Source organism: Erythranthe guttata, chromosome 14, assembly GCF_056151865.1.
Source record: "Erythranthe guttata isolate IM_541 chromosome 14, IM_541, whole genome shotgun sequence".
NCBI lineage: Eukaryota > Viridiplantae > Streptophyta > Magnoliopsida > Lamiales > Phrymaceae > Erythranthe > Erythranthe guttata.
In genome coordinates, this window is record NC_142546.1 from 24,672,170 (window position 1) to 24,695,064 (window position 22,895).

Consider the following 22,895-nt stretch of genomic DNA (forward strand, 5'->3'; position numbering starts at 1 on the left):
GCACATCTTATGATCATCTAGCTTCAAATGTGGAGTTCGAATGAGATACAACATGTACAAAATTGAGAATATTCCACATAATCCAGAATGTCCATTAAATTTGAAACCATAAGGGTAGATGTGTAAGTACTAAGAAGATTTATAGTTGAGGGGTAGTTGTAATTATCAAAACATGGAGGAGTTTTCGTAATTTAACTATACCTCAGGGGTAGTTGTATTTCAATAATTTGTCGAGTATTGGGCTGCGCCGCATAAAAGGCCCATTCAGTTGAGAAATTCCCCGATTTATTTTCCCATTCACAAATTCCCCAAATCACCCCAAATTCAATTCAGCTCAACCCTCGCCCTAATTCTTCCCCAATTTGCCGGTATGATTTCCCGTTCTTCGTTCTAGCAATAACTGTAATAACTGAAATGGCTTCGATTTGGACTCTACACGTCGGCGCGACGTCGTTCCTTCCTGTAAGTCAACAGCCGTGATGTTTCTCTCCCAGCATTTCAACATTTTCCCCTTTTCTTCATGTGTGTGTTTTTTGGTTTCAACTCAATTCGTGCATTTTCTGATTATAAGGTTCGAAGTTTGTTGGATGGACATCAATATCGATCGGAATTTGGATTGGATAGTAAGTTTAGCTGTACGAACTGGAATCGAAGAGCTGCGTACAGAACGTTGGTGGTGAAAGCAGTAGATTCTGATGGTGGTGATAGGCCCCTCCAAAACGACGTAGTTGTTGTCAGAAAGTCGGAGGAAGATAATGCTAAGAAACCCCAGCAAAATATAGTTGCTAAATTGCAAGAAACAATTGGTTCTCTTCCCGTGTTTGTCTACTCGGTAAACTTTCTGCTTGCCTTGGGTTTTTTATTTTGTCCTTTTATTCCTCAAGTAGACTAAAGCTCGGAATGGGGCTTTATGCAATTTAATTTCAAAATATTGCTTTTCGAAGTCTTGAATATGTTTTGCCAAGTTCATGCTTCAGTAGAAAAGGGCCGTATAATTTTGGCTTTTGGGATTAGTATTCTGTATTTTAATGTTGCCTAATAACAAGAAGGTGACGTTTTTAATCAAAATTTACGTTCTTCATTTGTCTGTTTTTTTGGCAGACTGGAAAACTTTCTGGTACGAATCTCGCAATCGGAATATGCATTGTGGCAACAATGCTTGTTATTGTGGTGAGAGGTTACGCAACAAGGAAGTCCAGCGAAAACCGTGCAGGATCTGTAGCTGACCTCGTCCGCCGCGGACAAGTTAGATCCGATAGAAGAGGCATGTATGATTCTTACATCCGTTTCTTTAGCTCTAGAATTCTATACTTTATCGTCAATCATGAATATGGTCGACGAAAATCATAATTATCTTTTTTTATCAGTTGTTGGAAGTTTTCTTTTTTTGAGTTATACAAAGATTTTCAGGTTAATTTCGAGTTATTTTTTTCAATTGTAATGATTTATTCCGTCATTCATTTTTCTTCACAGCTCCACGCCTCTCAAGTACGAAGACCCCTTTAATAACCCTATGGTGAAGGTTAGCAAAAGCAATTCAACTGTTGAGATGTGTGGGAAAGTGTACCGCCTAGCTCCAGTGGTTCTTACGGACGAGTTACAGACAGTACATCAAAAACGAAGATCGCGTGCATATCAGTGGAAGAGACCTACAATATTTCTCAAGGAAGGAGAATCGGTACCCCCCGATGTAGACCCTGATACCGTAAGATGGATCCCCGCAAATCATCCCTTTGCAACAACTTCTAGTGATATTGATGAAGACTTGGCTCAAAACAATGTTCGTCAGAAGCATGGTGTTCCGTTCCGTATCAAGGCCGAACACGAGGCACTGCAGAAAAAACTCGAAGCACTACAAAATGTAAAAAAAAAACTTTTTTTTTTTGGGAAAACAAAAAAAACCCAAAAAAAAAAGAATATGTAGTTGACTTGTTTTTGGTTGTGAATTTTACAGGACCAAAAGCTGAGCAAATTAGTGATAGATCCTGGTGCAGCAAGAGACTTCGAGAGGCCGATGAAATCGAACATTTTGAAGTCGGAAAATCAAGTTGACCAGAGCACCTCAAATCCTTCTATATCCGATCAAGTTAGTAAACCACCAACTGAGGAGACGATAAACCCTTGAGTTTTCATCGTAGCAGCAAATGCGGATTTTTTCGATGTCGACTGAGAATTAGTAACTGCATGTTTTTCTTTTACGTGGGCGATTCTGAAAGTTTTATGTTGTGAAACTTGATCTGATGTAAATAGATTTTGTGTTGGTTTTTGGATTCACATATTTTAATGTTTACTATCTGCAAATAGTATCTATAAAACATAATGAGAAATCGTTTATACTTAATGAAGATGCAAACACGTTTTTGTGAAGAAATTATACAATGATTAATTTACGGGAAATTGACTGTTTTGATCCCTCATGTTTCAAAAACCTAACATTTTTTATTATTTTCGTCAATTTATAGATTATCGTCTGTTAAGTCAGGGATAAATGAAACATGAGGGACCAAATGTGTAATCCGTGCAAACTTGAGGGATGAAAACAGTAATTTTCCCATTAATTTACATGACTAATAATTCATTAAAAAAAAGCCCACTAAGAAAAGCCCACTAAATATATCTCGATTTATACAGATAATCTTCGTATAATCAAAAAGCCCAGTAAGATTGCGTTTCTTAGGTAACCGGGTCTGGATCTTCCTCTGTTCAATTCCATCGTTATCGAAATTGTTAGCTGTGAAGCAGCAATAGACGTGGGGGTGTTTCTGTCGATTTTTGTCTAAGAAAAGCGACCGGAAAAAGAAAAATTGAGGCAATGGTGCTTGGCGTGTTGAAAGGGGAGCCGCTGGTCACGAAGCTGGCGGCGTTGGCGAAGTACGGCGTGCTTCCGGGGGCGATGATCGCCGCCCTCATCTACTCGCCGCCGGATTACAGTTTGCCCAAAAAATCAGCTGATTCAGGATCCTCGACTTCTTCTTAATAGACGAAAAAGGTTGATTTTCATTGTTCTCATTCTCGATTGTGTTTTTCATATTCTTCAACCATGGCGATTGGTTAGGGTTTTGTCTTTTGTTGCTTTTAAAATGTTCTGCTTGTTTCACGATTTCGGTTAGTCGAATTGATTTTTAGCTTAATTGATTCAAATTTATGTATAATAGAATTAAGAACGAAGAGGATTAAAGCTTGAGGAGTTAGATTTAATAATGATTATAGAATTGGGGAGGATATAAAAGTTAGATTTCATGTCTTAATTCGGAAATATAATCGACATTCGAAAAATCTGTGCTAATGATTATTCGGAAGTGTTGATCGAGGAAGGAATGCGTACTATTTTACTTTCTTTTTGTAAATGATTTAATTGACATGCTGCTCGGCTGAAATTTAGAAATGACTGTGTTTTGTTTATGAAGATTACTAGTAACTTGTGATTATTTTGTTTGTGATGATACAGATCTTTCTTTCTGGCTGGATAAACGTGCATCTTCTTCAGGTTGAGCTCGTGTTTTGTGGATGAAAATGGTATGTAATAATTGCAGTGCCGCATTGCGGCTGCGAAACAGTTGTGTAAACATTGAATAGTCTTGAAGAAATGCTTTCCTTTCTTTGTTATTATTTGCTTCGAAGTTTGGTATAATTTGATAAACGCGCATGATTTATTATTGAGGTATGATTCCCCTGATATTTCTGTAATTACTTGCTCTAGTTTTCTTTGATTTTCACCTGGTAAACATCGACATTGCTAAAATGTGACATCAAGTTAACACTTCACTGCATCAACTTCGATATTTTGAGTTTGTTTGGACTCCACATCTGCTTTTTCATTGAAGTAAACGATTCTCCTAGCGTTGATCTATCGGTTTTTGGCTATATGCTTATCCTATTTATTTCAAAATGATGCAATTGAGAAGCTATAGGAACAGAGTGGCCTTCTCATTGACTACCACACTTTTTTCGTATCTTCTTTATTTTCAAGATTCCTTTGGTAGTTATCATTCTCTCGTAAAAGGTAGGGTCTGGGCACTAACTGGGGGAAACTCTCGAGACTTTCTGTGTGCATCTTATCTCAAAAGTCCGAAATATAAGCAGAGTTTTCTCCCCAGATTATTTTGATATTGGTTCCTTATCAATAGAGAAGTGAAGATTCCCTTTCAGATGCCACCATTGTTTCCAGCTTAGATATAACTTTATCCGGCTAACATTTTCAACTCTATCTTAATATCTCATTTTCATCTTATTGTGGATGTTAAAATGAATGAAAGCATTATCAGTCGAAGATTCCCTGAGTATTCAGATTATTCAATTGAAGCTTAAGTGCGACTTTGGTACTAGTTTTTTTTATTTGGTTTCTTTTTTTAAAGGACACACGGTTCAAACCTGTTGCCGAACACTACTACAGGAGAGGTTCCGATACTTCTAAGCTAAACGCTGGTGCTAGTTTATTTCTCTTAAGACGGCCGTTCCAGTTTCTTAAAGCCATTATTTGTATTTACTGATCTTTTGATACCAAGGTCTAATCTATCACGAGATAAGATTTTCTTTTTTTCCGTAACGAGATTAGCTAATTAGGGTCGTGAATGATTGTAAGTGGGCTGAACTTAGAATCGTCTCATTTCGGCTTTTGCACGCATGCGCCTAACCCTATTAAGCGAACACTAATCTGGATTTTAGAACCACATCCATTTTAAACACTTGAGAATTGATACAGTTTTTAGAAAATGTCAGGAAACTGCGAAGATATTTGATGCAGTGAACTAGGAATGCCCAACATTTTTTGTACAATGTTTTGTCATAAATTTTTACAGCAACCAACTCTTGAGAGAGAGAATGAGTGTGTATGCAGCTATAACCTAGGGCTAGAGGCATGCATTTGTAGGATTTCAAGATGGGGCCCACAAGTTAATCTTGGCCGTCCAATTTGCATGCAAATCGTAGGGCCATCTGAAACGTGACACATTCAAATAATAAAGCCAAACTCCAAAATCACATCTCACAATCACATCCCCAACTACTGCTACCAAATGAAATCACCCCAGCCCTTGATTTCCTACCACATGATTATTAATTATAATAATATCTCTTTCCACTTTCTATTGGCTCAAACCAAAAGATTTTGCTCATGTACCATACAGTAGTAGTTATATTATCTCATCATATTTAACTTTTTATATATAAAAATAAGCAAAAATAGTGCTCATTCTTTTGGTCTTCATAAATGCCACTACCCAAGTTTCGCAATCTCTACTTACATATTTATCAGAATCTCTACTAGATTCTGTGCATATACATAGAAATCAGACCCAACAATAAATTAATTAATTATATATAAATATTCCATTTTTTCAATGAAAGAGTAGATATATAAATACAAATATAAATATAGATAAATATTTAGACTACCACCATCTGAAAGCCGGCTCTGTTGACATCACATGATAAATAGCAGCTGTATCCATGGCAGTAACATTGTTATCATCAATCCCTCCCACTGTTGCTCCAGGTGTCAGTGGGACCCCCATTTCACCACCACCGCCCGACCCGAATAGAAACGGGTTCGGGTAGTACTTGTTACTATTCTCTTCAACCCATCTCATATTATTATTATTAAATCCATCATGGAATTCAAAATTAGCCTCTTTCTTGCACTTCTTTGTAATAGCGCAGCTGAGTTCCTTGTAAGTGAAGTCTTGGTTTGCAAAAGATGCTGATGACGTGGCAATGGGGTTGAGTGAGTTGACCGGAAATAGGTGGTCAACGAGAAGTGGGTTGATTAGGGTTTTTAAATGGTCGGATTCTTGGGTAAAAGCGTCGTCGTTTTGGTTTAGGGTTTGCATTATTCCTGGAGGCTCGAGCAATGGAGGCAATGAATAGTTATTGGAGATTTGTTGCTGTGACTGAAGCATTGTTTGACTTTTCTTCTCCCCCATTTTGTGAATTATTCTGCAAATCACCCATTCCTCCTGTCAAAATAATAATTATTAATTAATTTTAATGTATTGTATTACAGAATGTGATTTAAATGAATTAACCGTTAACAAAATGTGCAGTGGTGTCAATCATTTCAAAATCCCAGGTCTGGAAATCCTCTGTTGTCACTACTCGTTTAACTTATATATAATATTTAATTAATAATTAATTCTCTAATAATTTTTTTCCCCATTTTTTTCTGTTTAGTCGGCAGACAAAATATTGTCACCAATACACTTCCATCAATAAAATAAATAAATAAATAAAAGAAATATTAACAAAAAGTCAACCCTACGAAAGGACAAAACATTAGCACAAACACGTGCAGATGTAAATTTAGGATTTATATCCAATCATTAATTGGAATTATTATTATTATTATTTTTTGCCCTAATTAAAGAATGAATGATTGATGCATGTGGAAATAATAATTCCGGTGATCCGAAAGAGAGGGTACCTTGCCGGTGTGGCGGCAAGAGAAGTCGCCGTCGAGGCGGTATTCGTGCATGACCCACTTGGTTTTCTCGCCACGTGGGGCCCTCCCTTTGTAGAAAACAAGTGTTTTCTTCATTCCAAGAAGCTGTGCACCACCACCACTACTAGAACTGTAAACTTCTCTGTCTTTTCCGGTGGCTTTCCAGTAACCGGCGCCGGTGGCTCGGTTTGTTCTGAGGCCAGTTGGGTACTTTCTGTCTCTCAAGCTGAAGAAATACCACTCTCTCTCTCCCATTTTCGCCACATCTACAATTATAACCATCTCTTACTTAATTCTGTCTGTTACTGTAATAAGTGCTGCTGCTACATATATATTTGCAGGAAGATGTAATATTGTCTAGATTTTCTTGCAGAAAAAGTAAAAAGTGATGTAATAATTTATCTGTTATGAACTTTTCAGTTTCTGGAAATGGCTCATTAAAAAGTTGATTTATAATATAAAAGCTCTTTCCAAACTTTTTGCTGGCTATAGTAAAAGCTATATATATACAAATGCAGTAGTAGTAAATGATGAGTATAATTTCTTCTCTGTTTTTTTCAGCTCAACAAATGGTAATTTCCAGACAAAAATAAAAACATAGTCACAAACATATATCTCATTTACATAATATGATCATATAATATATAGCAAAAACAAGAAACTCAGAAATGAAAGTGCTACTACATGCAAACCCTACTTCTGTTTTTTTTTTTTTTTTTTTTTTAATTCAGAGAATTAATGAAATGAAAAAAAGACAGTAAATTTAAAAAAATAAAAAGTTACCAGGAAGTTGCCAAGGTTCGCATCTGTTAAGGTCAACCTCAGCAATATCTACACCGCAGAAGGTGCCATTGAAGACTTTGGAAGCTAAGTAGAAGGTGATAAGCTCTTCATCAGTAGGGTGAAACCTAAAACCAGGTGGCAACCCTTGTTCATTCACTTCTTCTCTTTCAAGCTCACACAATATTTCCTCTATTCCCAACATCTTTCTTCTTTAATTTTAATTACATACAGAAGATTCTTTTCTTTTCTTTTCTTTCCTTTCCTTGATATATATAAACATGCAATACAATGAAGGATTGAGTGAGGGTTTATATATATATATAATGGGAGTAAATAAAATAAAAATAATATAATATTGAGGTGGGAATTTTGGAAGCACTGAAAACGAAGGGAGATGGGAATAGATTTTTTAGAGGAGGGAGGGAGGTGGTAATAAAAGCTAATCTGCACAAGACCTGTAAAAGCCACCTGAGAAGGGTTCCAAAAGAGGCAAATTAATTATTATTCAGAAAAAAAAAAACATTATTAAGAGATGAATGGATGTACAGGGGGGGTGGGGGTGGGGGTGGGGTAGTTAGAGGAGTAAATGCAATATTGGGGAGTTGGTTGCAGAGATTTATGCGTGCGCTTGTGAGCATGTTTTAGATGATCATGACTCACTCTCTCTCTCTCTCTCTCAGATTCATACTGCACCTATGCCCTAATTCATCACCCTATTTATATATATTATTTTATATATTTATATATATACGCCTGTAATTATTTAATTTTCATGATTAGGAGGGTTTTTATTGAATTTTTTCTTTTATTTCTTCTCATTCACAAGTAATTTACACATTTTATTTATCTTTTCAAAATTACATAAAAAAAAAAGTTTATTTTTTTATTTTTGGAGTAAATGTAATTCACAAACAATAGGGGTTATTTTGTAATTTGGTCTTAATTCAGGGAGTTTTTCGTAATTTATCTATATACAATTTTTTAAAAAAAATAGGTATAATGAATTTCAAAAATTAACATGGTGGACACTAATAAGATAGGAAAAATGATGGAAATTACAGCAAGAGGGGCGAGGGCCCCCATGAAGTAGCCGAAGTAGTATTCAAGTACATTTTTTTTGTGTAACCCAAAAATAATAAAAAAAAAAAAAAAAAGAAAAGGGAAGAAGTAGAAATAAAAGAGGCTAAATACAAAGGTCAGCTTTATAACAGCATCCTTAAAATTGAGAGGCAAATGGACTTTGCACCAATTTGTAGGTTTCGTGTTCTTTTTTGTTCTGACCAATTTTCCTTCACCGGTGCGCACACACTTATCTTCTTTACAATTTACATTACTCTCTCTCTCTCTCTAAACTCTAAACCATATATCTAACGGTTTTCTATATTTTCCACTGCCACCTCATCACTTTCTTTTCCCTTTTCTTTTTTCCTCCTTTTTTTTTTCAATTTATTAATCTTATGTACATAAATATTCTTCTATCTAATTTTTTTAAATAAAATATTTTACTCCACATAAATTTAAATGTGTTTTTTTGTGTGAATAAATGATTGTCATAATAATCTACTTAAGCATAAAAAATCTACTATACAAACTCATCTTTGAGGGAATAATAAAATAATTTTCTTGATATATATTCCTTGTCGTTAAATAACCGTGGATCTACTCGATGTAAATAATCAGGTATAACATCTAACTAACGTGTATTTTCTGCAACTTGCAAAATTGAGGTAGAGAAAGAAACACACAAAAAGGTGAAAAATATAATTACATATTGAGTGTGCTACCATGTTTTTGCCCAATTCCATGACAAATCAAATCAAATTTACTTATGCCCTTTTCAATTACCACAACTTTTATTTTTCAGAAATCCTTAATATATTTCGAATTGTTAACTCACTATTACACCATTAATATAGTTTTCTCCTAACCAAAAATAACATTCAAACAATCAGCAAAATAAATTAAAAAGAATTGCAAAAGGAAGGCTGATTTTGTATTTTATTTTATTAGTTTAAATTTAATATTTTGTACGTATGTTGTATATATAATATAAAATAATAGGTACAATAATGCAGAGAGTATTTAGTGAGTTAAGCAAGTAAAAGATAGCAACAGTGAGAATCTAATGGCAGCAAAAGAAGCAGACCCTAATATATGCACACGTACGTATTTGTAACCCACACCTATATCCCTACCTACTTCCCCCTATTTTATTTTTATTATTATTATTATTATTATTATTATATAAATAGCTTTCTGCCACTCTAATTAAGGATTCCCATCACCAATTATTTTTATTTTCATTACTACGTTTCCAATATGTTTCTTCAAGAAAATATTTTTCCTATTGCATTAAATGTTACATTAGTTGATCTCCATTCACCTCAACTTTTTTAAATGTTAGTATTTTTATGGGGTATCGTATGGTACTGTAGCGTGTAAACAAGTCGAGCTCAAGTAAAATCGAGTCTGTCGAGAAAAAAATTACCAAACATTTTTAAGCTTTTAAGCATCTTATAATAAGTTTAACCAACACACTATAAAAATCATATTTGGATTGTATTATTATTAAAAAAAATAATAAAAAGTTTGATACAATTAAAAAGTTTATAGTTGCAAATTGCAATAATATTAGTGAGATAGTGACGTGTGATATCATAGGGTAGAGGGGTAGTAGAGAAAAATATAGGGTAAATTGGATGGGTATGTTGAGATTCGAGCCCTCTTAAATTCCATTATTGTTTGTCCAATTGCATCCCTTTGCTTCACTCTCTCCTCTTTACCTGCACTTACATTATTTTTTTCCATTTATTGCGATGCCCTTTTTCATTTTCATATATATTTATTTAAAAGTAAAAGTGTTTTATTAATTGTATTGTGTTATTTTAGTGTATACAAGTGAAATTAGTATATATGCTTGTGCATATAAAAAAACTTACTACACCGCTTTAATTTAAAAGATTTGATGTTACAGATATTTCATTATTATTATATATTTTTTTAATAACTCGAACAAGCTTCTCGCATAATTCTCGACAACATATCTCGGACATTACTTCAGGGGAGTTCTCATAATTTATCAATTGTTTTTTTTTCCAAATAACAAAAGGGTAAAACAGACAAAATACATTTTTTTGTGAGTTTAAACTGATAAGGGCATTTTCGTAATTACTAATATGAGGGTGATTTTTGTAATTAGTCCTTACCTCGTGGAGCTTTTCGTAATTTCCCCTACTAGTTAATGAAAAGGGAAGAAGTAATTAGTAGCGTATAAGTGAGAGTGTACGTACGACGTAGCATTGTATTGCAAATTTGCAATCATGAAGCTCTGATTTTTTTCTCTGCGGTTTTCCTCTCCGGTGGAACGCTGCTTTTCGTACAATTAATTGCATTCAGTTCACCATCACACACACAAACACACGCAGTTGACGTTTCTCATAATTCTTTTTTCTTTTTTTTTTTTTGGTCTCCACGCTTCTTTTAAAATGCGCTTTCAGATCTTTAAAACTAACGTTTTTTAGTGAACTTTTATTTGTCTATTGTCTTTTGGACTAGGTTTGAGTTGTTTTGTCCGAACACCGGATTCCTCCGGCCGAACCGAGTTTCGTTATTAGACACCATCATTTTAAATTTTCGGGCTTGAGAGATCAGACTTGACTTTCTTATCGCCAGGTTGCGGTCGAACCGGCCAATCGGTTCCAATTCTAAAAACATTAGCATAAACAACTCATGTTTACAAAATTACCCGATGTTTTTCATCAGACGTAACATTTCATGGGCCATAATTTAGTGGCCCAATTACAACAAAGATGTTATACCAAAACAAAATACAGATCCATAACCAAATATGGTATGATTTAGTTTGGGCTTCAGCCCAAGAATGACCTTATTTGTTTTGACATTGTTGGAGGCCCATCTTTTATTATATTAACGTTGAATGCAAGTTTAACCACTAATTCTCGTTAATTATTTCCATATTACCCTCCACATCGAACACTGTGTTCATTTAAATATAGTTCATTTTTAACGAGTTTTCAAAATTGCATTTGGGTTGAATTTGATTCAAATATCATAGTTTATCGAACAATTGAGGCAAACACCATAGTTTACCGAACAAAAAATACATATATATATATATATTCGAGTTTGATTCGTAACGTTAACAAAACTGAACCCAGATAAGCCTTTAATTTGTTAAACTTCAAGAAAACATTAAAAAAACCACATTATTTTAAGGGTAAAATTACAACTACCCATGAGATATGGTCAAATTACAAATTTTTTTGATGTTTGGGTAATTACAATCACCCACTCAACTATAAATCTTCTTACACGTCCATCCTTGCGGTTTTAAATTTAGTGGAATCTTCTAGATTATATGGAATATTCTCAATTTTGTACCCGTTTTATTCAATTCAAGCTCCACATTTTGAAGCCAAGATGATCATAAGATGTATTTTTTGGCTTGTATATATCAGATTGTTGTGCATCAGAAACTGTATTTTTGCACAAAACGAGTACAAACTAGAGAACATTCGACGGAATCTAGATGATTATGTTGAATTTGACACTATAAGGGTGGAGATGTAGTAAGATTCATAGTTGAGGAAGATAGATGTAATTATCCAAACAGTAGGGTTTTTTTCGTAATTTCACCATATCTCATGGGTGGTTGTAATAATTTACCCTTAATTTAATTTAGTTGGGACTTTCTCCATGGCAAATTATAGCATCATGCATGCATGTGTGTACAGTCAGACTTTCTGTACATGAAAGCCATTACAAAATAATTCAAGAAAGCATGCTTTGATTTAAAGAAATCTTTCCATTAATACAAACCAACCTTAAAAGTCTCAAACACCTTAACTTAGAAGCAAACCCTATCATATATTATTTCTTTATTTTTTTATAATAATTATTATTATTTCATACACACACACACACACACAACAAAAACCTGTATCTATAAAAACCCTACATCTTCTCCACCATCAATCATCTCTCTCACACATCATCAAATACACAAAACTATCTGATCAAAAAATAATGTCTCCCAACAAACTATTATTTCTCGCAGCCGGCTTTCTCTTGTCGTCTCTCTTCATCGCAGCGCATGCACGCGATTTCTCGATTGTGGGCTACACTCCCGAAGACTTGACCTGCATAGACAAGCTCATCAATCTCTTCGAATCATGGCTCGAAAAGCACAGCAAGAATTACGAAACCCTAGAAGAGAAGCTCCACAGGTTCGAGATCTTTAAGGACAATCTAAAACACATCGACGAGAAGAATAAAGCCACCACCAACTACTGGCTTGGCCTCAACGAATTCGCCGACTTGAGCCACGACGAATTCAAGAAAATGTATTTAGGCCTCAAGGTGGATGACAAAATGCCTAAGAGAAAAGATTCCCCCGAAGAATTCAAGTACCGCGACTTCGAGGCGTTGCCTAAATCCGTCGACTGGAGAAAGAAAGGCGCCGTCGCTGCCATCAAGAATCAAGGCTCGTGCGGTACGTAATAATTCCCTTTTTTTTCTTTTTGTACAAAATCGAGTACACGTAAAATAATAAATATGTGTATGTATTATTGTTATTATAGGGAGTTGTTGGGCGTTTTCGACTGTGGCGGCGGTGGAGGGGATAAACCAGATCGTGACGGGGAATTTGACGGAGCTGTCGGAACAAGAACTGATTGATTGCGACACAAGTTACAACAATGGATGCAATGGTGGATTAATGGATTATGCATTTGCATACATTGTTTCCAAAGGTGGTCTTCATAAGGAAGAAGACTACCCTTACCTTATGGAAGAAGGAACTTGTGAAGAAAATAGGGTAATTATAATAATAAACAATCATTAATTAACTACATAAGTAACAATATATATATGCATGCATGCAATTTTAATTTTGTTTTTTTTGCAATAAATATTCAGGAAGAATCGGAGGTGGTGACGATAACGGGATACAACGATGTACCGGCAAACGACGAGCAAAGTCTGTTGAAGGCATTGGCTCATCAGCCACTGAGTGTAGCAATTGATGCTTCCGGCAGAGATTTCCAGTTCTACAGTGGGGTACGTACATTTTAAGATACAAGGGCAAAATTGGTAAAAAGAAATCATGTTTTTTTAAATTATTAATTTTTAATGAATGGGGTTTTGATTATATATAGGGTGTGTTTGATGGGCATTGTGGAACGGATCTTGATCATGGAGTGGCAGCCGTTGGATATGGAACAAGCAAAGGGTCGGATTATATAATAGTGAAGAATTCATGGGGGCCAAAATGGGGGGAGAAAGGATTTATTAGGATGAAGAGGAATACTGGCAAACCTTCTGGAATGTGTGGTATTAACAAAATGGCCTCTTTTCCTACCAAAACTGTCTGATAAATTTCAACTCTGACTTGCCTTTTTTTTTTTTTTTTATTATTATATTTACTATTTCTGTAATAAATAATGTTTGGGTTTTTTTTTTTCTTTGGCTTCTGGTAAAATGTAATTTTTCTGGAAATTTGTATGGGAAATTCTCATTTGTTTGAAAGAAATTATTTGTGTGAATTATCTAGGCTATGTTTGTTATCGTTTTCAAATTCTTTTCACACTTTTCCCAAAATGAAAATTATCTTTCTACACTATTTTCAAAAACTTTCCCCAAAACAAATTCAAATATTTCTCTCTCTAACAAACATGATTTGACCGCTACAGTGAAAATTGTCTTCACTAAAATACAAAATCAAATCACTTTATCTTTTAAATTCTTCTTCCAAAATACATTTTCCCAACACCTTTCAGACATGATTTGACTTGCTACAGTACAAATTGTCTCCTCCCAAAACACAAACAAACTTTATTTAATTTTCAAATTCTTCTCCCAAAATATCTTTCCCCAAAATAAAATGGAAATGGAAGCCCAAAAGCTTACCAAACACAGCCCTAGTGTTTATTACTTTTATACGGTAAATTACGCCCAACCCCTCGAGATAGGGTTAACTTACGAAAAAATTATATTTTTTTTAATTACAATCACTCGTCAACTATAAATATTCTTAGACGTCTACCTTTGTGGTATTAAATATAGTGGAATCTTCTAGATTAGTATATGGAATATTCTTCAATTTGTACACGTTAAATCACATTCGAGCCCCACATGTTAAAACAAGATGATCATAAGATGTATCTCTTGGCTTGTAAATATCATATTGTGATACATCAGAAACTGCACTTTTGCACAAAACGAGTACAAACTAAAGAACATTCACATAATCTAGAAGATTATATCGAATTTGACAATACAATGGTAGACGTGTAAGAAAATTCATAGTTAAGAAACGACTGTGATGACTCAAACATTAGAATTTTTTTTCGTAATTTGACATTACCTTGTACTCTTCCCGCAATTTAGTCTACTTTTATATATAAGATGTATAAAACTCAATAATTACCTGGCCTTATTTAATTGTTTATTGACAAGATCCAGAATTCAACATAGCTGTAATGAGGAGGGTAGGTTTAATCTTAAACTCAAGTAATTAATTAATTAATTAATTAATTAATTAATTAAAATATTTGGCATGAAACACACGCACCTTATTTCTTCTTTTTTCTTCTTTTCTTTTATAAAACACAGACAGACCTTACGCCATACCATTGTTGCCCAAATAAATCAGTTTTTATAATTTGTTTAATAATAATAAATTATTATTAATGAGAGATTGAATTTGAAGATGCATTTGAGCGAGAGTGAGGGGATAGAGAAGAAGACCTTCGTCGTCACCGGCGGCCTAGGTTTTGTTGGTTCAGCTCTCTGCTTGGAGCTCGTTAGAAGAGGCGCCCACCAAGTCCGCTCCTTTGATATCCGCCCGGAATCCCCCTGGTCCGACGATCTCCGCCGTGACGGCGTTTCCTGTATTCAAGGTTTGTTTCTACGTTTTCTCTACTTAGTAGTATGAAATTAACTCAACTTTATTACTCGCGATCCCAATTCTCACTGATTGAAAGTGAAATTGACGAGATGGAGATTTTCTGGAATGCATTTTGTTCATGTTATTTTCAGTTAGGGTTTTTGGTTTCTTAGGTTTATGGTGAATCTGCTATCAATTAACTGAGTGCGAGCTAATTACAATTATTTCTGTGTTGTGGATTGGAAATTATTTTTGCTACAGACGATTTTTCGGATTTTGAGGTTTTGTTAAAACAGAAGATATAAGAAACACAGATTGAAGATTTATGTTCATTAATGCAAGGAATAAAGGATCTGGATTAGGTTTCTAATTGTGTATAGTTTGTGATTGCTTAAAATAGAAACCATTGTTTCTACTATTCATCGGCGATCCTATTAGGCCTTGTTTGGGATTGTTGATGAGATTGGTTAGGATTAAGTTGTCCATGATAATATGATATGTGATTATCTTAGGTTTGACAGTTGTGATCATACAATTCTTGCATTTGGTAATATCTATCATCGAATTGTGTGACAATAGGGGTTGACTTTGGACTAAATTATTGACAAACCTTAAACATTTGACAAAACTTGATTAATGTTGTCTATCGAAACTTATCATAATTTCCAAACAAATCCTTGTTATTTCAGCCCTTAGCTTCAATAAATCAGTTTACACGAAAACGTATGTACTTTTCTAGGGGACATTTCCAAGAAGCAAGACGTTGAAAATGCATTACAAGGGGCGGACTGTGTTTTCCACCTTGCTTCATATGGCATGTCCGGCAAAGAAATGCTTCAGTATGGCCGAATCGATGAAGTAAACATAAACGGAACTTGCCATATTTTGGATTCTTGTCTGGAAAAAGGAGTCAGTAGACTTGTCTATGTTAGCACATACAACGTTGTTTTTGGTGGCCAAGAAATCACAAACGGGAACGAAGCATTACCTTACTTCCCCATCGACGACCATGTGGACTCGTACAGTCGAAGTAAATCCATAGCCGAACAATTAGTCCTCAAGAGCAATGGTCGTCCCTTCAAGTAAGTTAGTAACAATAATTAAAAAATAAAAATTAACATTTGTAATAGGGCTTTCCATTTTAGTGAATCATTCATAATTCGACAGAAAAAAGAAAGGAAAACTCTACTCGTGTGCAATTCGCCCCGCTGCTATATATGGACCGGGTGAAGAAAGACACTTACCTAGGATTATAAAGCTTGCGAAATTGGGACTTCTTCCGTTTAAAATCGGCGAAACGAATGCGAAATCGGATTGGGTTTATGTTGACAACCTCGTGCTAGGACTGCTCTTAGCTAGCATGGGGCTTTTGGACGACATTCCTGGGAGAACAGGACAACCCGTTGCTGCTGGACAACCTTATTTCATATCGGATGGTAAGTTTTTGGTCTTATCTTTTAGCGGATGGCATTAATTTGAATAACCTCTTTTAATTTTCCTTATAAATCTCAACCTCAACAGGTTATCCAGTCAATAGTTTTGAGTTCCTTCGGCCACTACTCAAAAGTTTGGACTATGATGTGCCAAAATCGTCATTACCTGTGCCAAAAGCTCTTATTTTAGGGAAGATTTTTTGGGTTTTTTACTCGTTTTTATATCCATGGCTAAGTCAAAAATGGCTTCCTCAGCCGTTGATTCTTCCTGCTGAAGTGTACAAGGTTCTTGATTTATATTCTTTTATGATTTTCTTAGACCACACAAGAATAATTTTATTTTTTATTTGATATATTTTCTTGAATGATGGGGGCAGGTAGGTGTGAGCCATTACTTCTCGTTTCTGAAAGCAAAGGAGGAATTGGGCTATCGGCCGATGGTTAGTCCTCAAAAGGGTATGCAAGAAACAATTACGTACTGGAAGGAGAGAAAACGGAGAGAATTGGATGGGCCCACACTATTGACATGGATATTAGTTGTGATTGGAATGACAATTCTATTCTGTGCAGCATACATGCCTGCCTATGGCCCTGTTCCCCTGTTTAGAGCAATTAACCTTTTCGTCTTTCGATCTATCCGCACTGTACGAGTTGTTTTTCTTGTCTCGATGGCTTTGCATTTGGGTGAGGCTGTCTATGCGTGGCAGCTTGCAAGAAAGTGCGATCCTGCTAATGCAAGAGGTTGGTTTTGGCAGACGTTTGTTTTGGGGGTTTTTTCGTTGCGTTGTCTCTTGAAGAGAGCTTGAAAATGTTGTTGACAAGTTAATTGTAGTATTTGTTGTGTTGTAAGAAACTTCTTTGAATTATGACAATGTGTAAGTAACCAATATTTCATTTGATTATAAGATCTCCCATATTATATAATATTAATAGACAACAGAAACAAAATACATCTGCATGGGTAGAAAACTACATTCAACATGTAAGAACACCTCGTCGTCTTTACTCCGGTAATATAATACAGGCCAAAAAAAAAAAAAAAAAAAAAAAGACGAAGGTAAGATTTTCGCAGAAAGGGTAGTTTATTTCCACGGCAAGCCAGACATGACCTGGGGGTGGTGGTTGTTATTATAAGTGCCGGAACTGAGATTGAGGGGGCTAGCGGCACCACCGCCGGAGGATTCGCTGAAAGTCCCTCTCGACGGCGAGCTGCTGCCACCGAGGTTCATTTTAGGCGGAGCAGATGAAGGCTGGTGCTCCATGTAGTTTGATGATTTCTTGTCTCTCCTACCATCTGCTATGAAGCTTCCAACTATTACCTGCAATTTTTAATCACCATTATTGATTAACAAAAATGTAATTAGCATTAATGATACTTACAATTTAATTAAAATCTAAAACAATGTACCTGAACAGGGGATGATGCAATAAGTAAACCAGCCACACAACCACCGAAAACTCTTCCATCAGGTCCAGCTAACGTCGTGCTTAACCCACCAGTTCTGCTTTTTTGACCGCCAACATCAGTTTGCATAAACGAGCCTGACAGGGACAATAGATCAAACCGCCCCTACACGATAATACAAATTAATTTATTAAAAATAAATAAAGCTTAAACATCGAAATTTTATTTATTATATAGCCAAACCTCGTAAGTGGCAGTTCCGCCAGATGTCGCAGACTGGCGAAGCGTCACGTTAGATACGGTACCATTGGCAGATAAGATGCAAATAGCCCTTGGACCATTCTGAGAAAATGCCATTATTTTTGAAGATACATCCTGTGTGGATTTAATAAGCTTTGCATTACAATTTACAAATGGAAATTTAATATTTAATGTGTTACTTGAGGATTCAAAAATTAAGTATTTGAGAGATAACATATCCGTAACAGAAACGAACTATCCGAAGCTATAGAGTGAGATGCTAGAGTATCGTAATAAAGACACTCCTGACATGAAATAAAGCAAAAACAAAATGAATGTCTCTCTGTTCACTTAAAAAGAAAAATATATAAATATATATAAATATATATAAAGGGTTAAATTGTTAACCTCTCCCGGCTTTACGTTGATAACATGAGGTATAAACCCAATCCCAGTTGAACCTGTTACGAGTAACTTTAGATCCGATTTTCAAGTTATAAGATAAGTGGAAAAACAATGAGTACATTGCCACACAAACCAAATAAAGAGTAATCGAAAAGAAAGCAAGATTGTGGAGCACAAGGATTGTTAATCATAAAATGTTAAAGAGATAAATACCATAAAACTATAATCTCGACTTCTCGAGTCTCAACCAATTCTTTTTTTTTCTTTTTCAACTCATAAAAGATGGACAAGATAACAAATGCGAAACAACATGCGACGAAACAAGTCACCATACATGTTTAAGAAAAGGCAAGAAGAATAAGAATCTGTCTGAATAGAGAGGGGCATGCTTGTAAATTCCACTTCTATTAGATTCTTGAGTTGCTTAGATACAGCAGATTCCCGGATCTAGCACACTTTGCTAATAAATAAAAGATCATTCTTCTTTAAAGCAGCACCACAAAAAATCCATTTGCAACACTGTAAATATATTCCAGCATCAAAATAAAACATCATGATTGACCTATTTATAGTTCGTTCCCTCGATTTAACTATATAACTAACACAAAGTCACAAACACTAAAAGCTTCAAATATATATATATATTTAACAAATCATATTGAATATATAAAGTTAATTACCTATAGCTTCCATTTGCCTTCTCTTATTGCTTGAACCAGGTGGTCTTCCCCTTGCTTTCTTGCCGGTGGGTGAGGCCGATCCACCTGCTAGCGGTGGCTGAGACTCCATCGGAATCGAAGAGGGGCCTGCCAAAGGGGAAGCAAATGTCTGCGTTTGTGGTGGCATTAATGGCTGCTGGGCAGAAGCCATGACCATGGCGGTGCTTACATCTGAACCATACTTCCTCGGCCGCCCCCTTTTCCGCTTCTGATCGCCGGAGTTCAAATTCATCACCTGCTTGTTCACGTCGCCGCCGGGGATTGGTTGGTACGGCGGCGAAGAGGTCGGTGGTCTGTACGCGCCGCCGTCGGGCGGGTAGTTCACGCGCATGTGTTGGTCCAGCTGAGGCTGTGAGGCAGCCGTATTTTGCGGCGGCACCGGTGACATGGTCGGAGCGACTGTGAAAAACTCGCGGCTTGCCATGACGGATGCAGCTTCCGGCGCACCCGACATTATTTCGTCGGGTTTCCGAAATTACCCTCGGAAGTTCCGGGAATTACCTGAGAACCAGAAGAAAAATAGAGTGGCCGATAAAATAAAAAATCGCAGATCTTCAGTACAACGAAAGGCCCAATTGGGTAATGCAACATCGCAGTGTACTGGAAAAAACATGCACGCGCTCAAGAAGGGCGTGAAGAACTCAAATTCGAAAACTGAAAAGTTTGCACAAGTTTCAATTTTCACAAAAAACGCGAAGGCGAATTTCACAGAAAGAAATCGAGTTGGTAGGGAAAGCTGTAAAAGCGAAAAGCACTTTTTTTGCAGTAAAACCTTCAAAATTAAGCAGAATTCACCCAATTTCCCGAGGGATCAAGCAAAAAAAACAACAAAATAAAGCTCGAAATTAATAAAAAAACGAAAATTAAAAACTGTTTCAGAAAATCCTAATTCCCACTCATTTACTGTAAATAATAAATAAATAAAATTACATAAATAAAGAAGAAAATCAGGAAAAATAGAGAAAAATGAGGAATAACTTACCAATAATTAGGGAAAATTATTGTGCACCAGCGAAGAATTAAAAAGTGGTAAAGCGAGAAGCGAGAGAATTTTCTAGGGATTCTGAATTGAGAAAGAGAAAAAATAAAATAGGGTTTTTGCGGAGAAAATAAAAAGGCTTTCGTAAATATTAGATTCAGTTAATTATTATTTATATTTACGAATTATTTACTTAATTATTTATATTTACGACTTACGATGGGCGAAGCTTTAAATTTTTTTGACCTATTTTCCCTATAAAACTATATTTTTATTTTATTAATTAATTAACTTTTTTTATTTTATTTTCATTAGCTCGTATTTCAGTTTGACGTCCCTGAAGATCTGCAATGTTTAAAATTAAGCCCAAATTTTAGAAACCGAAAACTCTCAGGACTCAAATGAAATAAGTTCTTAGTTACGGGATGAAATTGTAATTTTCTTGTAATTAATTAATTTTGAAAAAAAGAAAGAAAATCGAAAATCCAATTTATACATCATCCCTCACTCAAACCTTTTCCCCAGCTGAAGAAGAAGGAAAGCAATGGCCCCTATTTCTTTGAATTCCCATTCCTTTCTCTCTCATCCCACATTTTCTCTCTCCTCCTCCCCTCTGCGCCAAGGTATAATCAAAATTTTCTGAAATTAATTACACTGTTGTTGTCTTCGCTCATCACTTATTTTTCTTTGTTTGGGTTTTCAAGGGCAAAAGAGGAACAAGAACTCCAGTTTCATCTGCTGCATCAACAATGGCGTCGATCACCAAAACCCACGGCAATAATTCTTCAATTTACAATATTCCGTTATGTCCCGCCGTTTTTTTTTAATCCTAAATACAACAAATTTACTTTTTTTTTTTATATATATAATTTAATTTAGTTTCTTGATTGCTGCTAACAGTGTGAGCATTGTAGAAGAATGTGGGACGAGGAGAAAACTGCTATTTCAGGCAGTTTGTGCCACGTTTGCTTTTCCTGCACTTGCTTTGGCAGCCGAAACCCGTAAAATCCCTTTTTTCCCTCGAAATTCATTTTTTCGTGGTTTTATGCAACTTTAAATAAATAGGTGTTAGTGTGATCCTAGTCTTGAATTTGCAGAATTACCAGAGGATTTCCGTGTTTACACCGACGATGTGAACAAGTTTAAGATCAATATTCCTCAAGGTGAGTTATTCGGTTTTATTAAAATCTCGTGCTCGGTTAGTATTTTGCCTTCAGAAGAATTAGCCATTAGTATAGAAACAGTTATACGAAAAAACTTTAAAATGGAATGGATAAATGCAGATTGGCAAGTCGGAAATGGAGCAGGTGATGGAGTAAGGTCACTAACTGCCTTTTATCCTCCGGAAGCTTCCAGCTCAAACGGTATTCAAAACACGATCATCGTGGAATTTTTTTTCGTTTCAAGTGTAATATGAGTTCATTGAAATCGTGCTTCTTTGTTTGCTGCAGTGAGTTTAGCAATCACGAGCCTCGGTGCAGATTTCACGAGATTGGAGTCTTTCGGTAAAGTCGATGCATTTGCAGAGACTCTAGTAAGGCTTCATCCATTTTCAAATTAAACAAAAAAAAAAAGGAAATACGAACAAAATGTGGGTATAGAAAAGTCGGGTGTTGTAAATAGTATTTTCCGATTACGCAGATTGGAGGATTAGACAGAAGTTGGCAGAGGCCGCCTGGTGTTGCGGCGAAACTCATAGACACCAAAGCTTCCAACGGTAGAGTATAATATTGCACGCAATTCAATTTAATTTATTTTTCCAATTCGGTATGTAACATTTTCTGGTATCGGTTAGGATTTTATTATATCGAGTACACACTGAAAAGTCCGGGCGAAAGTCGACGACATTTGTTTTCGGTGCTTGGTGTAGCAAATAATGGCACCTACAACAGATTATATACACTCACTGGGCAGGTCAGTATTTTGCTAAAACCATGTCCTCTTATAATTAATGCTGTATTAGTTTAGCTATCTGCTTCTACTTATAAATTCATTTCTGTAAAACGGCAGTTTGTCGATGAAGACGAAGAAAAACTTGGACCCAAAATTAAGAAAGTGAGTCGAATGAAGTTTATTTCATCTCGTTGCTTTATAACACACACACACACACATATATCTGTATGTATTTATATATAATTCCATTTCCGACTTTTGGGCTTTCTCCTACAGGCTGTTTCATCATTCAGATTGATGTAAAGGTTCGTGGAGAATTGTTTTAGTCGAAGGCTTTTAATTTATGTTCATTGGAAATTGAAAAGTTTGGATCCATATTTGAGAATTACGGTGTTTTCTCAGGTGAGATACTTCGACGTGGAAAAGGCGAAATACTTGTTGCCATGCATCATACACTATTACTATAATCTTTCAGTTCTGCTGAAGTTAATCTTGTTTTTTCTTTTTCTTTTCGTTTTGTAGGTCGATTATGCACCTATATTTGTACGAGAGGTCGACGATTTTCTCAATTTTTGTCAACTATTTATTGGTTGTTTATGGATAAACATCTTTTATACCATATATTTTACTGTTAAAAAATATAAAAATAAAGAGATGCGTGCATTTCAATGCTTTTTAGCAAAAAAAACGTGTGCT

At 35.4% G+C, this 22,895-nt stretch overlaps 6 protein-coding genes and 1 long non-coding RNA gene across 8 annotated transcripts; 5 read left to right on the plus strand and 2 right to left on the minus strand.

Moving 5' to 3' along the window:
• Positions 1-257: 257 nt before the first annotated feature.
• On the plus strand, positions 258-2,282 carry MCD1 (multiple chloroplast division site 1). The gene is made up of 5 exons (XM_012983535.2): positions 258-462; positions 572-832; positions 1,102-1,268; positions 1,474-1,861; positions 1,955-2,282. The coding sequence occupies exons 1-5, from the start codon at positions 415-417 to the stop codon at positions 2,123-2,125; spliced, it is 1,035 nt and encodes a 344-aa protein (XP_012838989.2). The 5' UTR covers positions 258-414; the 3' UTR covers positions 2,126-2,282.
• A 319-nt stretch (positions 2,283-2,601) lies between these two features.
• Positions 2,602-3,673, plus strand: LOC105967743 (uncharacterized). Its single transcript, XR_001173679.2, has 2 exons — positions 2,602-2,989; positions 3,449-3,673. It is a non-coding gene; the product is annotated as an uncharacterized LOC105967743 (long non-coding RNA).
• A 1,425-nt stretch (positions 3,674-5,098) lies between these two features.
• On the minus strand, positions 5,099-7,443 carry LOC105967742 (protein CUP-SHAPED COTYLEDON 3). Its single transcript, XM_088813183.1, has 3 exons — positions 7,220-7,443; positions 6,419-6,702; positions 5,099-5,954 (listed from the first exon to the last, which is right to left on the minus strand). The coding sequence occupies exons 1-3, from the start codon at positions 7,419-7,421 to the stop codon at positions 5,391-5,393; spliced, it is 1,050 nt and encodes a 349-aa protein (XP_088669309.1). The 5' UTR covers positions 7,422-7,443; the 3' UTR covers positions 5,099-5,390.
• A 4,765-nt stretch (positions 7,444-12,208) lies between these two features.
• On the plus strand, positions 12,209-13,769 carry XCP2 (xylem cysteine peptidase 2). The gene is made up of 4 exons (XM_012983536.2): positions 12,209-12,731; positions 12,820-13,055; positions 13,157-13,297; positions 13,396-13,769. Exons 1-4 carry the CDS (start codon positions 12,266-12,268, stop codon positions 13,609-13,611), a joined length of 1,059 nt encoding a protein of 352 aa, XP_012838990.2. The 5' UTR covers positions 12,209-12,265; the 3' UTR covers positions 13,612-13,769.
• Positions 13,770-14,714: 945 nt separating this feature from the next.
• LOC105959435 (NAD(P)-binding Rossmann-fold superfamily protein) lies at positions 14,715-17,482 on the plus strand. Its single transcript, XM_012983537.2, has 5 exons — positions 14,715-15,138; positions 15,865-16,207; positions 16,293-16,561; positions 16,647-16,843; positions 16,936-17,482. Exons 1-5 carry the CDS (start codon positions 14,949-14,951, stop codon positions 17,362-17,364), a joined length of 1,428 nt encoding a protein of 475 aa, XP_012838991.2. The 5' UTR covers positions 14,715-14,948; the 3' UTR covers positions 17,365-17,482.
• Positions 17,435-20,565, minus strand: LOC105959436 (AT hook motif DNA-binding family protein). Of its 2 annotated transcripts, XM_012983538.2 has the most exons (6): positions 20,310-20,565; positions 19,289-19,828; positions 18,612-18,664; positions 18,207-18,338; positions 17,967-18,128; positions 17,435-17,877 (listed from the first exon to the last, which is right to left on the minus strand). In XM_012983538.2, exons 2-6 carry the CDS (start codon positions 19,779-19,781, stop codon positions 17,641-17,643), a joined length of 1,077 nt encoding a protein of 358 aa, XP_012838992.2. In that variant the 5' UTR covers positions 19,782-19,828; positions 20,310-20,565; the 3' UTR covers positions 17,435-17,640. The 2 variants fall into 2 exon arrangements, with proteins under 2 accessions (XP_012838992.2, XP_088669338.1); XM_088813212.1 differs by lacking the exon at positions 20,310-20,565 and having other exon boundaries at positions 19,289-20,276.
• Positions 20,566-20,741: 176 nt separating this feature from the next.
• On the plus strand, positions 20,742-22,850 carry LOC105959437 (Photosystem II reaction center PsbP family protein). The gene is made up of 11 exons (XM_088814470.1): positions 20,742-20,929; positions 21,011-21,080; positions 21,207-21,307; positions 21,404-21,469; positions 21,590-21,670; positions 21,758-21,840; positions 21,948-22,023; positions 22,102-22,220; positions 22,317-22,361; positions 22,476-22,644; positions 22,722-22,850. Exons 1-10 carry the CDS (start codon positions 20,851-20,853, stop codon positions 22,500-22,502), a joined length of 747 nt encoding a protein of 248 aa, XP_088670596.1. The 5' UTR covers positions 20,742-20,850; the 3' UTR covers positions 22,503-22,644; positions 22,722-22,850.
• The last annotated feature ends 45 nt before the right edge of the window (positions 22,851-22,895 follow it).